At 46.3% G+C, this 20,899-nt stretch overlaps 1 protein-coding gene across 1 annotated transcript; it reads left to right on the top strand.

Annotated features, from left to right (window-relative positions):
- Positions 1-4,234: 4,234 nt before the first annotated feature.
- On the top strand, positions 4,235-19,778 carry LOC125523191 (disease resistance protein RGA5-like). Its single transcript, XM_048688241.2, has 3 exons — positions 4,235-4,387; positions 4,549-5,394; positions 19,454-19,778. Exons 2-3 carry the CDS (start codon positions 4,583-4,585, stop codon positions 19,776-19,778), a joined length of 1,137 nt encoding a protein of 378 aa, XP_048544198.1. The 5' UTR covers positions 4,235-4,387; positions 4,549-4,582.
- Positions 19,779-20,899: the final 1,121 nt, after the last annotated feature.

Raw genomic sequence — 20,899 nt, forward strand, 5'->3', positions numbered from 1 at the left:
TTAGATTTTACGAGGCGTTAATCTGGTGAGACCGAATTATTACGGTTTAGATAGACTCATAGGAAAAAACACTCAAGTATCCGTATCTCTCCCACGATCCAACTCTCTCAAACCTCCCCATAGAAAAACTCAATCTCTCACGTCTCATTATCTCTCCAACTAGAAAAAAACTGACTTATCACACTCCCGTAACCCAATCTCTCACGACTCCTCCTTCCTCCATCTCCCAATGTCTCACGTGTCTCCATCTCAAAAAAATTCCCACGTCTCTCTCCTCTCACGACTGCTTCCTTGGTCTTTGTCCCAATATTTCACGCCTCTCCATGTCATAAAATAAATTCACGTCTTCTTCCTTCCTCTAGGTCAGCAGAAGGAAAGGAACTCCCGATCTCAGAACCCGAGCTTTTCCCGGCGGCGACCATGATCTCAGATCAAGCCCTACCCGGCGGCGACCGTGATCTCACATCGAGCCCTCCCCGGCAGCCACCGTTTCCCCTTTGTGAGCCAGCCCTCCTCTTCTCTCGAAACATCTATATCTATGAACGAGTTGCAGTGGTAGATAGCAGGAGCAGAGGCGAGGGGAAGGAAGAGATAGATGAGTCATTCTAAGAATATTCGCCTTGGGCAAGGTTCAATCCCTCCATCCCTTCCGATTCCTCCTCATGGTTAATCTCGCGCAATTCAATCTAGAGGATCCCTGTGGGTTCCTCAATGTATTTTTTTTACCATTGCATTAACACTGATTTGTCGATGTTGCTGGTTTTGATTTTCAGGGTCTATTGTTTTTACCAGCAAGAGATCATGTGCGGACGGTTATCGCACAGACTGATGCTTCTGCTTTTGATTTACATGTCGTGCTAAAAAACAATAGCCATTTGTTGCGCTTTAACAACAAGGGAACCTACAGACTGTTGTCGACATGACGCTAACCAACGAGTACGTAGTGGTACTGAGCACTGGAGTTTCAAAATATTACCTAAACCTATGTGGATACTCTAGGACATGGGCTGCAAAGGCGAGGGTCTATTGTTTTTACCAGCAAGAGATCATGTGTGGATGGTTATCGCACAGACTGATGCTGCTGCTTTTGATTTACATGTCCTGCTCACAAACAATAGCCATTTGTTGCGCTTTAACAACAAGGGAACCTACAGATTGTTGTCGACATGACGCTAACCAACGAGTACGTAATGGTACTGAGCACTGGAGTTTCAAAGTATTACCTAAACCTATGTGGATACTCTAGGACATGGGCTGCAAAGGCGAGCTGGTGAGAGCTGCTGAATTCAGCAGTTACAAGTTGTTTTCTTGATATTTTCAGTTTCAGTCCACATCCATCGTATTCCTTATCTAGCCTAACGAAGGTGACTCTGAACGTACGTGTTGGTTGATTGGTAACTTGATTCTAATGCTTGATGTGTTCTGCAGAAATAAAATCCACATCCATGATGGTTGCGAGGTCCTCAATCTCCTGGCCTCCAACTTGCACCAGCCGCCCTATATGAAAGATTTGGAGCAGATGAGACCACTGCAAATGATAGCTAATGGTTTCGCATATGTAATTTCGTTAAAATCCATAGGCTCAGGTGAGCTGGATCAGGAGAAAATGTATTGGCTACTCACTCTTATGAGGCGTTCTGATTTCTTTCCAATGATTTGGCCCATGCATATTTACTTGAATCATTCTGGCTCTCCTCCATCTCATGTTTAAAGCAGGTACGCATGCAAAGGGCTGCAGCTAATCATGTATAATATGGACCAATCTATCTTTGCTTATGTGGAAACAAAGTTGATCAACCACAAGACTGAAGGGATTAGGCACCATAGATCACCGGCGCTGAGTGTTCCCATCGAATGCCCCGCATGCAACAATGCTTCAGTGCAGTGCAAGTACGAACATGCCAGGAATGCCTCTCAGCGCAGGTACAAATAGCACGCCTTCAAAAGAAATCTAATCTAATATTTTGATCTCGGAATGACTGTCTGCTTCTGACCATCATGTATGCCACAAGCCAGCATGCGAAACCATCTGCATCAGGTATATAATGAATGCAAATCTTCTTCTAATCCTTTCAGTCCTCATGGTTTTTTCTTAATTAGGCATACCATGTCTGCGGTTGAGACAGAATAACTTAATAAAAGAAACAAGAACATTGCCCTTTGATCATGCAACAGCGGGATGATACCGCGTTGGGCTCTCGGACTATGTGTATGCCTGTAGGTACCTGCTGTTTAATTTACGGTGCTTGCTTATAAATATATACGACGAAAATATGTGGTCGACTCGGGAAATATTTTAACATCTGATAGAGTAGAGTAGGTACCTGTTGGACCAGCTCCTTATGCTATTAATTAATCCATGAATATCTCTCATATATAGAAGTCGTGAATCCATGATTTTTGTAGGCCAGTATGTTAATATATGTTTTATAGGTAGATATGAATCATTTGTTTTTGTTCTTTTTGGTATTCTTTGTGTGTCTACTAATTTATGGTTTGCATGGTTGATTATATCGGACAATACTACTAAAAATATAAATTTATTTTATGGTACTATTTCATAGTAGTAGCATATATCACTTATTAATAATCTCATTAGCTCATGCTGGTATATAGTTTTTTCGTTATGAGGGCAGAAAACATGCAAAATGTAAGAGGGCGCAAAAACTCATTTTAATCTAAAACATGCATTTTGTAAGAGGGCACCAAAACTCATTTTATCCACTAAATTTGGCATATTTACCAAAAACAAGTTTGCTATGTGATTCATGAGTCAGCACAGAAAATCCTGCAGCCCGGACTGACAACATGTTGCAAAAGAAGTGGTAGAAAGAACATCACTATTCACCTAGGTGATGACATGTACGTGTCCATTGATATGGTTGACACCCACCTCACGTAACTTTTGCCTCCTTATTATATATATGTACAACGAGCTTCTGTAGTTGTCTACAAATGAAGTTGGGATCAACTTATTTCATGCAGGCCTCATTGCCTTTACATTTTTCCAATATTATTGGCGTGTTTGACTTATTTTCTGAAAGATGGCAGCGTTATCACTCAGATCTTTCTCTTTCTCTCCACGATACTTGATGAGGTTAGTAGCTTAAATAAAGGATTGGTAGGCATGAGTTTCGCGTTATCATTTTGTGCATCGTATTTAGATCTATCTTTTGTAGCCAAATATTATAGCATGTTACTCTCCAGTGGTAGACACAAGAAAACAATAAAGATGAAATTATACATATATGCATATATTAGTACAACTAATATATGCATATATTAGTACTTCTCTTTGAAGATAACAAGTGATATATGGCTGAATTGCTGCTACGTAAGTAAAACTTGATGTGAATTTGTATTCCCTTTAATTCCCCGAGGAGTATATTAGCTAGGATATTCATTTGAATAGGCTTGGGATAAACATTCATCAGCGGTAGCAGTGTGAAAGAATTATATTTGAAAAGAACTACTCCCTTTTAGACGTCGTTGCAATTAAAATGATTTAGTTGACACTATTACGGACGACAGTTAGAAATCCAATAATATAATTGCTGGAGGCAACTACATGTAATTTATGTGGGCTTTTACCGTCAATTTGACCAATAGTACATGATCTAATAAATTTCGGTAAAAATAACATCGTACCCCATAAATTACTTGCATTTGTAAAAAGACACTTATGTGTGTCCTAAAAGGAAATCTGAATAATTCTGGACATTCCATATATTTTAAGAATAAGATTTTTAGGAAATACGGTATGCCAACATTGTTGTATTTTATCAATGAAGTGTTTGTTTTTATAGTGAACTATGGTATATTTCCTAACCAACAGGAATCTATGTACGTGATGCAGCTATAATTAATAGACAATATGTAATTAAAAGTTCTCTTATGGTGTACATGTAATTTCACCCAATAGATATCCTGGTAGAAGTTTTCTTGCCGATGATTAGATTTCACGAGTAACTACATGCAAACTCATATAGAGTAGAAGTGTATACAAACCCGGTACTCCTTGCTTGCTAACTTTGTATTTAAAACCAATTCAAACATATCAATAAAAGATTTGGAAATTATAAGGTGTTTGATGTATGTTGGAAACTAAACTAGAACCAAAAGCTATAAATAGTTTGAGTCTTTTCTATATAAATTATGAAATAAACTAGCCCGTGCAACGCACAGGTATCATCAGTGTTTCTAGTTCCCTAAATAAATGAATCCAGAGCCCAGACCAGATCCCTCACACCTCTCTCGTGCTAGTGCCCGCTGCTCGCCGTTATTTCGCCGTGCACGCACCGCCGGCGCCCGATCTTCCCCCGTTTCCTTCTCCTCGCCGGGGCTACTCCGCGGCTAGCGATCCTCCACGGCAGATCCATCCGGCTAGGTACGGCCCCATCACCCCCTCCTGCCCCTGTCGTGCTTCGATCTCCTTGCATGACGCCGCCGCCGTCGGCGTCCATTTGCCTACGCCGGCACGAGGTCGATTTGCTACTGGTTTGGTGCAGTAACGCTGGGGCTTACCTCCGTGAATCCATTCTCTTCCAGGGTTCGATCCGACGGCGATTCAACTAGCACGACCATGGCGGGGATTCTTGTGAGTGCAGCGACGGGGGCCCTCAACTCCATCGTGGAGAAGCTGGGCACTCTGCTGGTAGACAAATACAAGCTGCACACGGGGGTGCGCGGCGAGATCAAATTTCTGACTGGGGAGCTCACAGCCATGAACGACTTTCTCCTGAAGATGTCTGAGGAGGAGGACCCTGACCAGCAAGATAAGGTATGGATGTCCAAGGTGCGAGAGCTCTCCTATGATATAGAGGACTCCATTGATGACTTCATGCAAGACGAAGACGACAAAGACGCTAAGCCAGATGGCATCATAAAAAAGATCAAGCACATTCTGGGAAAGGTGGGGAAGAGGAAGGCTCACCATCAGGTGTTCCAAGATCTAAAGAAACAAGTCACTGAGGTGGCCGAGAGGAATCAAAGGTACCAAACTCGTCACGCCTTATCCAAGGCCAGAAATTTGACTGTTGACCCTAGAGCTCTTGCTATCTTTGATCTTGCCTCGACGCTTGTCGGAATTGATGAACCCAAAGCTGAGCTAATCAAACTGTTGATTGACGGTGTGTCGATAAATCGGCAACCGAAGCTGGTCTCCATAGTAGGATCTGCAGGAATCAGCAAGACAACTCTTGCAAACCAAGTGTATCAAGACCTCAAAAGAAAATTCAAATATCGGGCCTTCTTATCCGTGTCGCGAAATCCAGACATGATGAATATCATGAGAATTATTCATAGTCAAGTTAGTGGTCTACGTTTTGCTGACACTGAAGCAGGAAGCATACAACAAGTCATCATCAATATCACGACTTTCCTAGCAGAAAAAAGGTACAGTTTCTAACTTTTTATCATCAATATTAGGAGTACATGTTCTCCTCGAATATATATATATATATATATATATATATATATATATATATAATTAGGGAAGATATTTAGATGTTTCACATGAAAAGTTTACCAGTAACTTGCTAAGAAAACAGTTCCATGTAATTTCTTTTCATATTTTCTCGTCCATTGTTACAAAAAGTAATGGTTAAATGTTTGTAGTGAAGACCATGACGATGTCAAGTGAAGTGGAATGGGGAAAATAGCAACAGCGACCTATGCTATGAACATATGTTTTGTGATTTCTGTGTTTTTTCTTTTTCTTTTGATGTTGTAGAATCTTCAAGACATCTCTACTACCTCCATCGAGTATATGACATAACCTTGTGTAAGGAGTACATCGAGTAGCCCCTATGGCTAACACACCCTCAGAATTTTATATACGTGGGAAAGGTTCATTTTCCTCCCTTGGCTCGATTTTTTTTCCTAATTCTTTTGGCTCCCAACCTCCGGTGATGCCCTAAATCCTTTTCTAGTGTTATATGCTATGGCCAGTTTTGGGCAATGCTGTTGATAATAGGTTCACTCGAAGGCTTCTACTGATGTCACCATCTTCTTCCTTCACCTTCTCCTTCTAGAACTCTTTTCCATCTTCATACCGGATCCTCGCGTCCTTTCGCCAGGGGCGAACTCTCGCGCCGCCAAAGACCCTCGCGCTGCTGCTTCCCCATCCGCCGCTGCCGCCGGCGTAGGCCGCGGTGGCGGCGGGCCCGGCGCCAAAGGAATCGGGATCTGGATGCGGCGGCTATCTCCTGGTGCGGATGGGGCGTGGCCGGGAGGGAGTTGCGCGCAGCGTCCAGGGCGGCGCCCCTGGTCATGCGGCGGACACACTACCCTCCATGACCCGTGGGATCCGAGGTCTCCAGCGATGGTGGGCATGGCGGCGGCCGCGGATCTGGATCCCACCCAGATTCGTTGTCAACTCTTAATGTGGATGGTCGGTGGCGCGATGAGGGCTCTAGTGAGGGGATGGAGGTTCTCCGCCGGAGAACCGGTGGCAGCATACGTCTTCATGGTGAAGCTCCGCGATGTTCCAGCCAGCCCCAAGATCGAAATGACGCGGCTTCCGGTGAAAACCGTGCCTAGCAGTGGTCTTGACGGACAATGGCGGTGTCTCTGACGTCGTTTCCTTCTCGAGGCATCGTTGTTGCAGGTCACGTCAACTTAATCGGGATGGTCCAGGGAAAACCCTAGATCTGGGTCTACCGGATCAGACGATCACTAGTGCAGAACCGGGCAATAGCACCGGTTCGTAAGGCCCTTTAGTGCCGGTTTAGGAACCGGCACTAAAGTTTCGGCACTAAAGGCCCCCCCCCCTTAGTACCGGTTCAGCACGAACCGGTGCTAAAGGGCAACCACGTGGCAGGAGCCAGCTCCGGGGGCCGGGAGCCCTTTAGTACCGGTTGGTAACACCAACCGGTACTAAAATGTTTGGGGGTTTTTTGGTTTTATGATTTCTTTTTCATTTAATTTTGTGTTTTCCATTTTAATTCTTTTTCGTTTGCTGGTATTTTACGGTACTACACATTGTACACGTTATGCATATATATATATATATATATATATATATATATATATATATATATATAGAATTTCTAGTAGAACCAATCATATATATATCATCAATGTCTCACAAACCATATTAATTCACACATACACACATGTATAGCTATATACAATTTCTCCTACATATGCATGTTGCCTTCCGAGCCAGTGGCATTAGCCTAATTGGTGCCTTCGGAGCACGATGACAATTGGAAGTGGTTCATGACCTGGTCGATGGGGGCGGTAGCGGGTAATAGTATTCTCCCTTCGGATTTATGACCTGGTCGAGCAAAAATCCCGCTATTTCCTCTTGAAGTGCTTCTACGCGCTCCGTTTCTAGGAGCTTATCCCGCACCTCTTTGAACTGTCAAGAAGGAGATCAATATGCATGTGTATTAGTTGTGTGACTAGATATCGATAATGGTGTAAAAATTGTGAATAGTGTTCTGACAAGCGTACCCATTCCTGTCTTTGAGATCTGCTCATTTTGGACGCCATCATGCGAATGTTCTCGCAAACGCAGAATGCACACAGATCAGTCCCCTGCGCCTGCTTCAGGGCCTTTATTACGAGAATGGAATTTAATTTGATCAGATAATAATTAATCAAGCATGATAATTAAAGAGATGGTAGCTAGCTAGGTAGCTAGTACTACTTAATTACTTACCTTGGGTCGAAACCATTTCAGCTGTGGTTTCCATTCGCCTTCCGTGACGCTGATGAACCTTGCCCAAGCCCTGCCCGCCGACAAAGAAAATGAATAAAGGGGTTATTAAATAGTTCATATCATGAAATGACGAACTAAATAGGCCGAGATATATAGTTAATAATGATTGAAATTACCTGTTGACTATCCCAAACAAGATGTTATAGTCACTATTTGCTTTGAGTAGCGAGTCCAGTATTTCAACTGTTCCGGCGTCAACTTTAATGATACACAAGATCCAGTGAAATCTGCATGCACACACGTTTGCATGTCTTAATTAAGCGGGCATATGTAAGCAAAAACATGTAGCTAGCTAGTAGGCAAAAACAGAGAATTTGTAGTACAAGAAAGTGTGACTCACTGGAAGTTGTAAGGAAGTAGTATATCTTCATTGTATTTGAGGCACTTCAAGAACTCTAGCATGTTGTCCTCTACCTCTTTTTCATGATGCTTGTTTATTTTCCATGTGTATTCATTAACGGTGTTTGGGTCAATGAACCCAATGCCATAGCGTCCACCTTTTCTTATTTCATACATCTTCATCCTGCATAATACCACAGAAAAAAATATAGTGAGGATAATTACAGGTAATGATTGATCAAAAGGATCACTACAGCTAGCTTGAGACTTAAATTACAGAAAGATATCACTTACAGACAATAGCAACTGACGATAGATTTGTCGAGTGCATCTTGATTGTATAACTGAAACAGTTCAGAATACTCAACGGCCATAGCTTTCTCATGGTAGTAATCATCCTTCTTGACATACACCATGAGGGACTCTCGATCGGATCTCTTGCTAATGTCCATGTACCATTGATGCAATTCATACATTCTCGTTGGGAGCTTGTTGACATCTTCTGGCTCGACCAAAGGTTGGCCCCGGACATATTTCCGATTTATTTCCTCCTCTGTAATCCCAGGCATGTCCTCGATCTCGAGGAGTTGTCCAACAGTGATCTTGAGTTCTTCAGCCTGCATTATATGCTCCTGGGTTATTACCACATCGCCCACCTCGGGAACGTAAACTGTTTGGCCACAATAATATTGGGCGCGCGTACTGTCACGTGTTGTTGGCGGCACAACAAGCGGGGGGATCGATTGCGCCGCCTGTTTTCCCAGCTGGGCAACGGTTTTCACGCATTTTTTGACAGCTGCTTGTTGTTTGCTCGAGCTCGAGCTCGCCTCCTTCTGTAGACGTCGTCGATGTAACTTCCTGATGTGGCGCTCATAGTCTGTGTCAACAGGCTTAGGAGCTGGTGGTTGAGCCATACGAATGAAGTGGTCAACTACTTCCACAGGCACTTTCTCCCTTGGCGGCGGTGGTGGTTTCGGTCCAAAATGGGCGTCGAGTTCTGCCTGCACTATGGCATTGGTTTGCTCCTCGGTCCTGTCGTAAGCCCTCACAGGAAGAGGAGTAGTGAGGTTTGGACCATATTTATATTGCTTGCCTCCGCCTGTACTTCCTGTACTATGACCTCGACTCGTACCGCTACGCACCATAGCTGCGGGGTGTCTCTTCTGCGATTGCTGAGGCGGCGGAGACGGCTGACGGGGCTGAGTTGGACGAGGAGGAGTGGCCTGAAGCTGTGCCGGACTTGCAGTGGCCTGAGGTTGTGCCGAACTTGGAGGAGGAGTGGACGTCTGACGCTGTGTCGGACTTGGAGGAGGAGTGGCCTGACACTTTGCCGGACTTGGAGGAGGAGGAGTGGCCTCACGCGTTGGTGGACTTGGAGGAGCGGGAGTCTGCTGACTCGGTGGCGGACTTCGACGAGGAGTCGGGTGACGCGGTGTCGGTGGCCTTCGAAAGATGATGCAATCCTTTCTCCATAGGATGACACGATGTATGGCCTCTCCCAATGTGTGCTCGTCGTCACCTCCAGGAATGTCAAGTTGTAGCTCCGAATATGGGTCCACCACCTCATCAACCAAGACACGAGCATAGCCCGCTGGAATCGGGTTGCAATGGAAGGTTGCCTCGGGGGAATTTGAAAAAGCAACGGCGTCCACCACCTTCATGGATATGTTCTTCATTTTGAAGTGTAGCTCGCAGTTAGTGTTCTCCGTGATGTCATCCACGGGGTATCTATCCAGCACTACTGCGTCGCCCGGGGCGGAACCCACGCTGCTTCTCGGCATGGATGGGGCGGTGGTATCCAATGCTGGATCATCCGCTAGCTGCTGCAGCTGCTGAGACCCCCTTTGCTGGCTAAGTGAGTCGATCTGCTCCTACTACCGCTGGAATTTAGCTGACAATTCCGCTTGACTTGCTTCTAGGCCTTGAAGGCGTTCATAGTCCCGCTTCCTCTGCTCCTCCTCCATCTTCCTCTTCTTCTCCTCCGCAATCTTCTTTCTCGCACGGGTTCTGTAGTCGGCGTTCCAGTCCGAAAAATCCTCATACCACGGAATAGCGCCCTTGCCTCTTGTTCTTCCCGGGTGTTCAGGATTTCCCAGGGCACGCGTAAGCTCGTCGTTCTCTCTGTTGGGCTGGAACACCCCCGATCGAGCCTCTTCTATTGCAACAAGTAGCGCATCGTCGGCTCCGTTCAGACATGCCTTCGTCGAAACATTGCCTGTCTTCGGGTCCAACTCCCTCCCATGCGCATAGAACCAAGTCCTGCACCTGGGGGGCCAGCTCTTAGTAACCGGAGTGACACTTGCATCCTCCATCTCTTTGTCAGACTTATCCCACTTAGGTATTGCCACCGCGTAGCCACCTGGCCCCAGCTTATGGAACTTATCCTTTTTTCGGCATTCTTCTTGTTTATTCTCGACCGTTCCTTAGCTAATTCTGAATCCTTGAATTTCACGAAATCGTCCCACTGAGCACTTTGATTCTCTAGTATCCCCTCGAATACTGGAGTCTTCCTTCCTCCCTTGACGTACTTCCCCCACGTCGTTCTCTTGTGGTTCTTCAATGCAACCGCCATCTTCCTAAAAGCAGCGTCCTTGACTTTCCGCACATCTGCTTCTGTGAAATTATCTGGTAGGGTGAAATGTTCCATGAGAGTATCCCAAAGCAGTTTTTTTTTATTCTCGTCAACAAAAGTAACATTTGGACGTGGCTTTGCTGGCTTTCTCCATTCTTGAAGGGAGATCGGGAGTTGGTCCTTCACAAGAACTCCGCACTGATGAACGAACTTGTCCGCAATCTTCTTAGGCGCTAATGGTTCGCCATTAGGTTTGCATGCCTCGATATTGTACGTTACGCCCTCCTTTAACTTTTTGTTCGGGCCTTGTTTCGTCCTTTTGCCTGAAGATTTGCTCGATCCGGATGGCTGAAAGAAGAAAGATCGATTCGTTAATATATCTTCAACTCATTTAAAACATGCGATGATCACCAGATTCCTGCTTATATAAATATATATACCTCGCCGGTGTTTGTTGTTTCAGGATCAACATGTTCTTCGTCGTAGTTCATGACTTCATCTTCTCGGTCATCGCGATCGAATATCATATCACCCTCTCCGGTGTTGTTTAGAAATTCGGAGCCATCAAAATCTTCTTCATTCTGATCATCATCTGGCCCGCGTATGATATCGAACATGGTCTGTTCTCTCTCTCTGTCGGTATTGTCCGCCATAGCTTTTATTTAACTATGCCAAAAGAAATATAAAAAAATTTAGTATAATCTCGAATAATAGATATAATCTCGAATACATCATCTCGAATAATAGATATAATCTCGAATACATCATCTCGAATAATAGATTTAATCTCGAATACGTCGTCTCTAATAATAGATATAATCTCGAATACATCGTCTCAAATAATATATATAATCTCGAATAAATCATCTCAAATATTATATATCGAATACATCACTAGCTAGCTAGCTAGCTAATAAAGATCGAATACTAGAGAGTAATCTAGGCGGTGGACAACCAAAGTGAAGGAACCATCACTGGATCATAGCTCGGGTGATCTCCCCAAAGAACCTGCCAGGTATTGGAGAACCTGATGTCCATAGCAGCCATGTAGCGATGGACGTGCTCGTCCTCCTCCCTGACACGGCGACGTACCACCTCCGGCGGGGCCGGCTCCCTCCGCACCGAAAGTGGCCCACGCGAATGCCACCAAAGGAGATGAGGGTCGACGACGGGACCCGGGGCCGGGTTCCTCACCAAGTGTTGCGCCCCTGAAGGTAGCACCTCCCAGTGCCAGCCCGGCGGAGCCCAGTCCCGGACATGGGTCCTCTAAAGCAGGACGTCGTCGCGAACGGGTCGACGGCGAGGATGCGGGCCGGGCATCGTCGACAACAAATACTATATGCAAATGTAACACTAATTATGCTATCATTGCATATGTCAAAATTCTATATGCTATTTCATACTAATTAAGCATCTAACACTAAAAACAGAAAAAACAACTTCTATACATCCATTAAAAACAGAAAAACAACATTATATAAAAAAATTCCATACTAATTAAACACTAATTATATCCATCTAACATGCATTCATACATATATATACTAGTGAAAAAATAATAATCTGAAAAATCTAAACTAATTAAACATACAAAATACGCATATACTAATTAACTTAAGGAAATGTGCGTGTGTGTGTGTGTTCATCATGCTTGTGTGTGTGTATGGGCTCGGGGAGGGGCGGCGCCCATGGTGGCCACCGGGGGCGAGGGAGAGGGGTTAGAGGGGGAGAGCTCACAGTGGGGCGACGGCGACGGCGAGGCGACGGCCCGGGGCGTGACGGGGCGGCGACGCGGGGACGGCGCGACGGGGACGGGCCCGGGGCGGCGACGGAGACGAGGGCGGCGACGGTGACGGGGGCGGCGACGGGGACAGGGGCGGCGACGGGGATGAGGGCGGCGACGAGGATGGGGGCGGCGACGGTAACGGCGCGCGATAGGGGCGGCGTAGGACGGGGGCGGCGACAGCGTCGATCGATCGGGAAGAAATAGAGGGAGAATGAAATTTTTCGAAGTGATGTATATATAGAAGGCACCTTTAGTACCGGTTGGAGCCACCAACCGGTACTAAAGGCCTGTTTTGGCCAGGCCAAGCGGCGGGAAGCACCCCCCTTTAGTACCGGTTCGTGGAACCAACCGGTACTAAAGGCCCCCCCTTTAGTACCGGTTGGTGCCACGACCCGGTACTAAAGGGTGTGCGCTGCCAGGCGAGGGGCACAAAAGTTTAGTCCCACCTTGCTAGCCGAGGGGCACTCGCACCTGCTTATAAGCCCCGCCGTCGCTGCTGTCTCGAGCTCCTCTCTTAAGCAGGCCTTCTGGGCCTACCTCTTCTGCGATGCCCTATTGGGCCTACTGGGCTAGCGGGCCCGCATCCTAGCCCAACTTGAATTCTGGTTTCTAGTCGTATGCAGGCCGCTGTGGCCCAGTAGGTGGGCTTTTTTTTCTTATTTTTTTTGCTTTATTTATTTTTGTGAATAACCACTGGTAGAAAAAGGGCCTATAGTCCCGGTTCGTAAGGGCCTTTAGTCCCGGTTCCTAAACCAGGACTAAAGTGTCGGTACTAATGCCCCGACCCTTTAGTCCCGGTTCAATCCAGAACCGGGACTGTTGGGCCTCCACGTGGGCAGTGCGCAGAGCCCAGTCAGGAGACCCTTTGGTCCCGGTTGGTGGCACCAACCGGGACCAATAGGCATCCACGCGTCAGCATTTCTGTGGCTGGGGTTTTTGTTTTTTTTTTGAAAGGGGGGGGGTGGGGGTTTTGGGGGGTTAATTTAGGTGTTTCATATATTGTGTTAGCTAGCTATAATTAATAGAGAGAAGTGTCCTCTCTTATGTCTGTGCTTGGTCGACGCTACGTACTATACATACGTATAGAGAGGACTAGACACGCTGGCTAGCTAGTAAGCAAACGAAGGAAACAGAAGATCGTCATGAACATATATGCATACAGAGAGAAGTGATATCGACCACCTCTCCTTCTCTGAGAGATTGGTCGAACAACAAGTTCTCGTATATCTATGTGACACTACCGGCTACATATATACAATAATTATCTCTTACAAATATAATCATACGGACTCAGGGTCCACATAGAATTCTCCGTCTTCAGGGATCACGTGGTCAAGAAAGAATGCCGCCAATTCCTCTTGAATTGCTCGCATGCGAACTGGTGCTAGGAGTTCATCCCGCTTCCGAAACATCTAATTTGAAGAAGGGGGTCAATACATATATATATATAAATGAATGAAACTCAACACAAATGATGGTAATAAAATAAAATTGTGAATGTTGTTATTTACGTACTTCATATTGTTCGTTAGAGTACCCGCCCCGCTCACAGGTCGTGTGGCGGATGGACTCGCAGATGTAGTATCCACAGAAATCATTCCCTTGTTCCTGCCACAACCACTTTACAAGAAATAGAGGTCAATCAAACTAATAAGCAAGAATGCTAAATGGTATTGATGAAACTAGCGCTTGAATCACTAGGAGATGCGCGGAACATGCTACTATAGTACTTACTTTCGGGTGTCTAGATTCCAGCTCCTTCGGCAGTCCCGGAACTGTTTTGGTGAATTTTCTCCAAACCCTGGCGAACAAAGAAAACAATTACTTGATATCAGGAAATGAACAAAGTTGCTAATATGGTGGATAATGATCGATTTAACTACTTCTGGAGTATTTGAGTCATGTCTGCATAGTCCTGGGGATCTTTTCATTTTGAGTCTAAGACGGTTACTAGTCCCTGCTCAAGCTTAATCTCTAGGAGAATATAGTGGAAATTGCACACACATGCATAACTCATGAATTACATTACTATAACCTTGACTAATATATAAGGGAAACCGAATACGCACAAGACAGTAACACTCACCTGAAGTTGTAAGGAAAGAGTATTATATCTTTGTTTTGATTTATTACGAACGATCATAGCAAGTTGGCCTCGGTAGCTGTGGCATGAAGTTTAACCTGAGTTGCATCTATGAGATATGTGTTAATGAACCCAATATCACCGACTTGTCTTTTCTTCAATTCGGCGATCTTCAATCTGCATAATATAGTGAGGATGATTATAAATACATGCAATGAAAGAGCTAAGCTATGTAGAGAAACTTAATGACAGAAGTAGTACTACTTACAGACAGTAGCAGGCGACCGTTGTTTTATCGAGGGCCCATTGATTGAAAAACTGATAGAACTCCTCAAATGGAACAAGCAACAGATCAATTCCAACGAGGTCATGCTCCTTTTTAACTTTCACATACAAAGTACTCTTCCCCCCAGAGTCTCTGCAGATTTTCAAGTACCAATCATGCAATCTTCGCATCATCGTTGATAGAGATCTTTCATCTTTGACGAGAGGCTTCCCGTACTCGTATCTTTGTATCTGCACGTCCATGGGTTCATAATGTACTTCGTCGGGCAGGTAATCTGCAAGATTTCTATAACCGGTCACCATCCTCGGATCATTAGTGACGTTGTGGCTAGGCACCTTGAGCGGGGGGCACGATTGCTTCGCTTGTTCGCCGAGCTGGGCAATTTGTTTCCCAGCTCGTCGTTCTTTCAGCCTTTGATCACTGACAGTACTTCCCGACCGCTCCGCTTCGGCAAATTCCTTTCCAATAATGCGGTCATAGTTTCCTTTCGGCGGAACAGACTTCGGTGGTTTTGTCAGGGCAGCCAGAGTGCGCTTCACTTTCACCTGATCTACCTTCTCCTCCGGAGGTGGATGTTTCTTTGCTTTCACCCCTTCAAAGAAGTTCCTCACTTCTTCTCGCGCGATCTCGGCGTTCTCCTCCAGGGTCCTCTCATATGGTAACTTCTTTGGAGTCTTCAGAGAAGGACCGAATCTGTATGTCCTCCCGCCTCTGGTTGTACTGCTAGACGCCGACCGAGCAGATGGAGCGGTTGTCTTCTTTACTTGCTTAAGAGGGGGAGGAGAAGGACTACGACGTGCCGGAGCAGCTGGAGTGGCGGCAGGTCTCTTCTGCCCTTGCTGACGAGGCGGAGAAGGAGGAGGCGGGCTGCTCGGGCGCGTCGGCGCAGGCGGAGAAGGAGGCGGAGTGCCGCCACGCGCCGGATAAGGAGCCGGCCGAGGGCCCTGATCGTCACTCGCCGGAGGAGGAGGCGGTGGAGGCGGAGTGCCCTGACTCGCCGGAGGAGGAGGAGGCGGTGGCGTCCAGTTCGGAAGGTTGATGAGCTCCTTCCGCCATAGGCATGGAGTCTTCAGAGCAGACCCCAGCCGAGTCTCCCCTTCACCGGTAGGGTGGTCAAGCTGGAGGTCCTCAAATCCTTCAGTTATCTCATCCACCATCACCCTAGCATATCCTTCTGGAATCGGCCGGCAGTGAAAAGTTGCGCCGGGTTCAGTAGGATAAACAGAGCCAACAGCCGCCTTGACCTTCAAATTCATCCATTGCGTCATAAGGTGGCAATTTTGAGCCTCCGTTATAGCATCCACGGGATAGCTGGCAGGAGACGTCAAGGCATGCTCCGGCTGAAGTAGCTCGGTGGAAGCCACGCTGCTTCTGCGCTGAGATGGTGGGGTAGCTTCGGGGGAGGCTTCGGCAGTACGTTTGCTGCGATTTGCTTCTTGTTCCTCTATCGCGTCTACCCTTGCTTGCAGCGCCTGTATTTGGGTCTGCTGCACTTTTTTCCTCCTCTCATGGGATTTGTTACCGCCTGCGTCCGGAAACCCAACCTTCCACGGAATGGAGCCTGGCGTGCCTCGTGTCCGTCCAGGGTGCTCAGGATTCCCGAGGGCCATTGTGAGCTCGTCGTTCTCTCTGTCTGGAAAGAACGTCCCTTCCTGCGCTGCTTCGATATACTCCTTAAGCTTACTGACTAGTATGTCCATTTGATCATTCGTCCAAATGCACTTCCCTGTTACAAGGTCCAGGGTTCCGCCAGCCCCGAAGAACCAAGTCCGGCAACGGTCTGGCCAGTTAATTGTCTCTGGTTCGATCCCTTTATGAACCAGATCATTCTCAGTCTTGGACCACTTAGGCCGGGCTACGAGGTAGCCACCTGACCCCGTGCGATGGTGAAGCTTCTTCTTCGCAGCATTTTGCTTGTTTGTCGCCGACATCTTCTTACTCTTTTCTGATGTCTTGTGGGCCACAAATGCGGGCCAGTGATCTCTGATATTCTCATATCTGCCCTTGAATTCTGGTGTCTCATTATTTTCGACAAACTTATTCAGCTCTTTCTTCCACCTCCTAAATAGTTCTGCCATCCTCTTCAGAGCAAAAGACTTGATTAATTTCTCTTTAACTGGGTTCTCTGGATTATCCTCAGGCGGTAGGGTGAAATTTGACTTCAGCTCGGTCCAAAGATCATTTTTCTGCATACCATTGACATAAGACACCTCAGGGTCTTCTGTAGCCGGCTTAAACCATTGCTGGATGCTTATCGGGATCTTGTCCCTAACAAGAACCCCGCACTGAGCAACAAATGCGCTCTTTGTCCAGAGGGGTTCAATAGGTTGGTCGTCGGGCGCGATTGCTATGATCTCAAACTTTTCATCCGAGCTCAACTTTTTCTTCGGGCCTCGTCTCTTTACCGAAGTTGTGCTCGATCCGGAGGGCTAGAAAAAAGAACAAAGACTTAATTAATATGTGTACATACCAAAACAATGAATGCATCAATCAGCTAGTCAGCATAGGCTTAACTAATATATATACCTGGCCGGACTCGGTTCGGTCACCGGAGCCGTCATCACGGTCTCCTTCTTGCACCGGCATTGGGTCACCGGAGCCTTCCTCATGTTCTTCTTCTTGCACCGGCATTAGGTCACCGTAGCTAGCTTGTTCACCCTCTCCTTCCAGACCATCGGTTTCGTTGAGAAACAACGATATGGCATCACTTCCTTCTGCGATTATGTCCCTCAACAACGCTTCTTTTGTTGCTTCGTCTAGGGCGGTGTCCATAGTTTCTACAAATATTTACAACATGGCAATTATTATTCAAACATGACAGATGGATATATTAGTGCCAAACGTAGAACTAGCTACCTAATCATAGTAAGCTATCGGGAGGGGGTATATATCGACAACGACGACACTACATCTATGTCCCTCGACGACCCTCGTTCCCGATAAAAAAAGAGGAAGAAGAAGAAGAAAAAGAGGAGAAGAAAGAATAGAGGAGAAGAACTCCTCTATTCTTTCTTCTCCTCTTTTTTTTCTTCTTCCTCTTCTTTTTTTATCCTCTTCTTCCTCTCATGTTCGAGAGGATCGCCGAGGGGTCGGGAGGTTGCCTAGTGTCAAAGGATTCAACAAAACCATGTCTTCACCATTAGGCGAAAGTAACATGTGCATGATGGTATGAAGATCTTCAAAGTTGTTATGGAACGGAGTCCCAGATAGGATAATTCGCTTTTTGGTACAAAGTTCAGAAAGAGCCTTCCGAATATCGCTATTTGGAAGGCCTTTGCTGAATTCGTACCAAAAGGCGGATTATTCTATCCGAGACTCCATTCCAGAACAACTTTGCAGAACTTCGTACCAACATGCCCTGGTTACTTCCGGCTAATGATGAAGGCATGGATTTCTTCAATACTTTGACACTAGGAAACCTCTCTCGACCCCTCGGCGATCCTCGACCCCTCGAACCCTCGACGACCCTGAAACCCTCGACCCCTAGACGACCCTCTTCTTCCTCTCATGTTTGAGAGGACCGCCGAGGGGTCGGGAGGTTGCCTAGTGTCAAAGGATTCAACAAAACCATGTCTTCATCATTAGGAGAAAGTAACATGTGCATGATGGTACGAAGCTCTTCAAAGTTGTTCTAGAACGGAGTCCCAGATAGGATAATTCGCTTTTTGGTACAAAGTTCAGAAAGAGCCTTCCGAATATCGCTATTTGGAAGGCCTTTGCTGAATTCGTACCAAAAGGCGGATTATTCTATCCGGGACTCCATTCCAGAACAACTTTGCAGAACTTCGTACCAACATGCCCTGGTTACTTCCGGCTAATGATGAAGGCATGGATTTCTTCAATACTTTGACACTACGAAACCTCTCTCGACCCCTCGGCGATCCTCGAACCCTCGACGACCCTGAAACCCTCGACCCTTGACCCCTTAACGACCCTCGACCCTCTACCCTAGTTCCCGACCCTCGACCACTATTCCTTTCTTCTTCTCCTCTTCTTTTTCTTCTTTTTTCTTCTTCTTATTTATTTCTCCTCTTCTTTTCCTCTCCTCTTCTTCTTTCTTTCCTCTTCTTATTTTCTTCTTTCCTATCCTTCATTTTCTAAAATTGTAACTTTTGCATATATAAAACTTTTCTAAAATTGTAACTTTCTATATAAAACTTTCCTATCGGGAGGGGGAGAAGATCGAAGAAAAAAAAGAAGAAGAAAAAGAGGAGAAGAAGAAAAAATAGAATTATTTTTTTCTATTTTTTCTTCTTCTCCTCTATTCCTTTCTTCTTCTCCTCTTCCTCTCCTTTTTCCTCTTCTTTTTTTCTCCTCTTCTTCCCGACCCTCGCCCCCTCGAACACTTGGCGACCCTCGACCCTCTACCCTAGCTAGTTCCCGACCCTCGCCCCCTCGATCCCTCGAACACTCGGCAACCCTCGACCCTCGACCCTCGGTGACCCCCTCCCCCCATCATGTTGAAGTTACCGGGGAGGGGGTATATCGACCCCCCTCATGTCGAAGTTATCTGGTACACACATATACACTACACACATGCATACATACACATACATACACATACATATACATATCTGCATGCACACACATATACACTACACACACATACACATATATATACACTACACACATGCATACATATATCCCAAAAAAATTAACAGAGGCGGGCGGCGGCGCGGCAAGCGGAGCGCGGCCAGGCGGCGGCGTCGAGGCAGAACACGACGGGCGGCGGCGGCGAACCAGCGGCGGTGCGGCAAGCGGAGCACGTACGGGCAGAGCACGGCGGGCAGCTGCGTCGGGGCGCGGCAAGAGCACGGCGGGCAGCGGCGTCGGGGCGCGGCAAGAGAGCACGGCTGGCGGCGGTGGCAGGGCGCGGCGGGGGGAGAGGAGGAGAGGAGGGGAACGGCACGGCGGCTCACAGTGGGAGCGGGCCGGGAAGGCGTCGGGGTAGGGCTCGGCGGCGGCGAGGACAGCGAAGTGGAGTAGCCTGACGGCGTCGGGGCAGGGCTCGGCGGTGGCGGAGGCGACGATGAGGGGCAGGGCTCGGCGGCGGCGACGACGCGAGAGGGGCAGCCTGCCGGCGTCGACGATGAGGAATGGGAGCAGTTGGCGGAAATTTCCCAAGTGTTGTATATATAGCCAAAGCAATGGTCCCGATTCGTGGCACCAACCGTGACCAATGCCCCCTTTAGTCCCGGTTGGTGCCACGAACGGGGACCAAAGGCCAATTTTCAGCAGCCCAAAGGGCGGGAAGCGGCGGCCTTTGGTCCCGGTTGGTGGCACCAACCGGGACTAAAGGGGGGCATTGGTCACGGTTGGTGCCACGAACCGTGACCAATGCCCCCTTTAGTCCCGGTTGGTGCCACCAACCGGGACCAATGGCCATGTGCTGCCCCGCGCCTAAAAGTTTAGTCCCACATCGCTAGTTGAAGGGCGCCGGCACTGGTTTATAAGCGCTGGTGTGCCACCCCATTCGAGCTCCTCTCTAATGCAGGCTTTCGGGCCTGAACTTGCTACTGCATGTGGTCCTATTGGGCCTTCTGCGGGCCTGAATCCTGGCCCATGTAGGGTTTCTAGTCGTATTCAGGCCGTGGAGGCCCAGTAGGAGGCATTTTTTTTGGTTTTTTCTTTTTTATTTATACATTTTTTTGGTTTTTTATTTTTTTATTTCTACTTAAAACTAAATACTTACAGTTTTTAGTGATTTCCTTTTGCTTTTAGGTCACAAAAATTTAAAACTTTCTGTTAGTGCCATTAGTTTTAAATTTTGAATAGTTTAAATTTGAATTTTTAAAAATTTGTGTGAATCACTAGTTTATGAATAACTTTACTATAAAAATAGAATTTTTTTTCTATTTATTTTTTATTTATACTTACAACTAAATACTTATAGTTTTTTAGTGATTTCTTTTTGATTTTAGGTCACAAAAATTATAAACTTTCTGTTAGTGCCATTAGTTTTAAATTTTGAATAGTTTAAATTTGAATTTTTAAAAATTTGTGTGAATCACTAGTTTATGAATAACTTTACTATAAAAATAGAATTTTTTTTCTTCTTTGCTATTTATTTTTTATTTATACTTACAGTTAAATACTTATAGTTTGAT

The sequence above is a fragment of the Triticum urartu genome, chromosome 7A (genome assembly GCF_056163025.1).
Source record: "Triticum urartu cultivar PI428250 chromosome 7A, HENAU_Tu73, whole genome shotgun sequence".
NCBI classification, from domain to species: domain Eukaryota; kingdom Viridiplantae; phylum Streptophyta; class Magnoliopsida; order Poales; family Poaceae; genus Triticum; species Triticum urartu.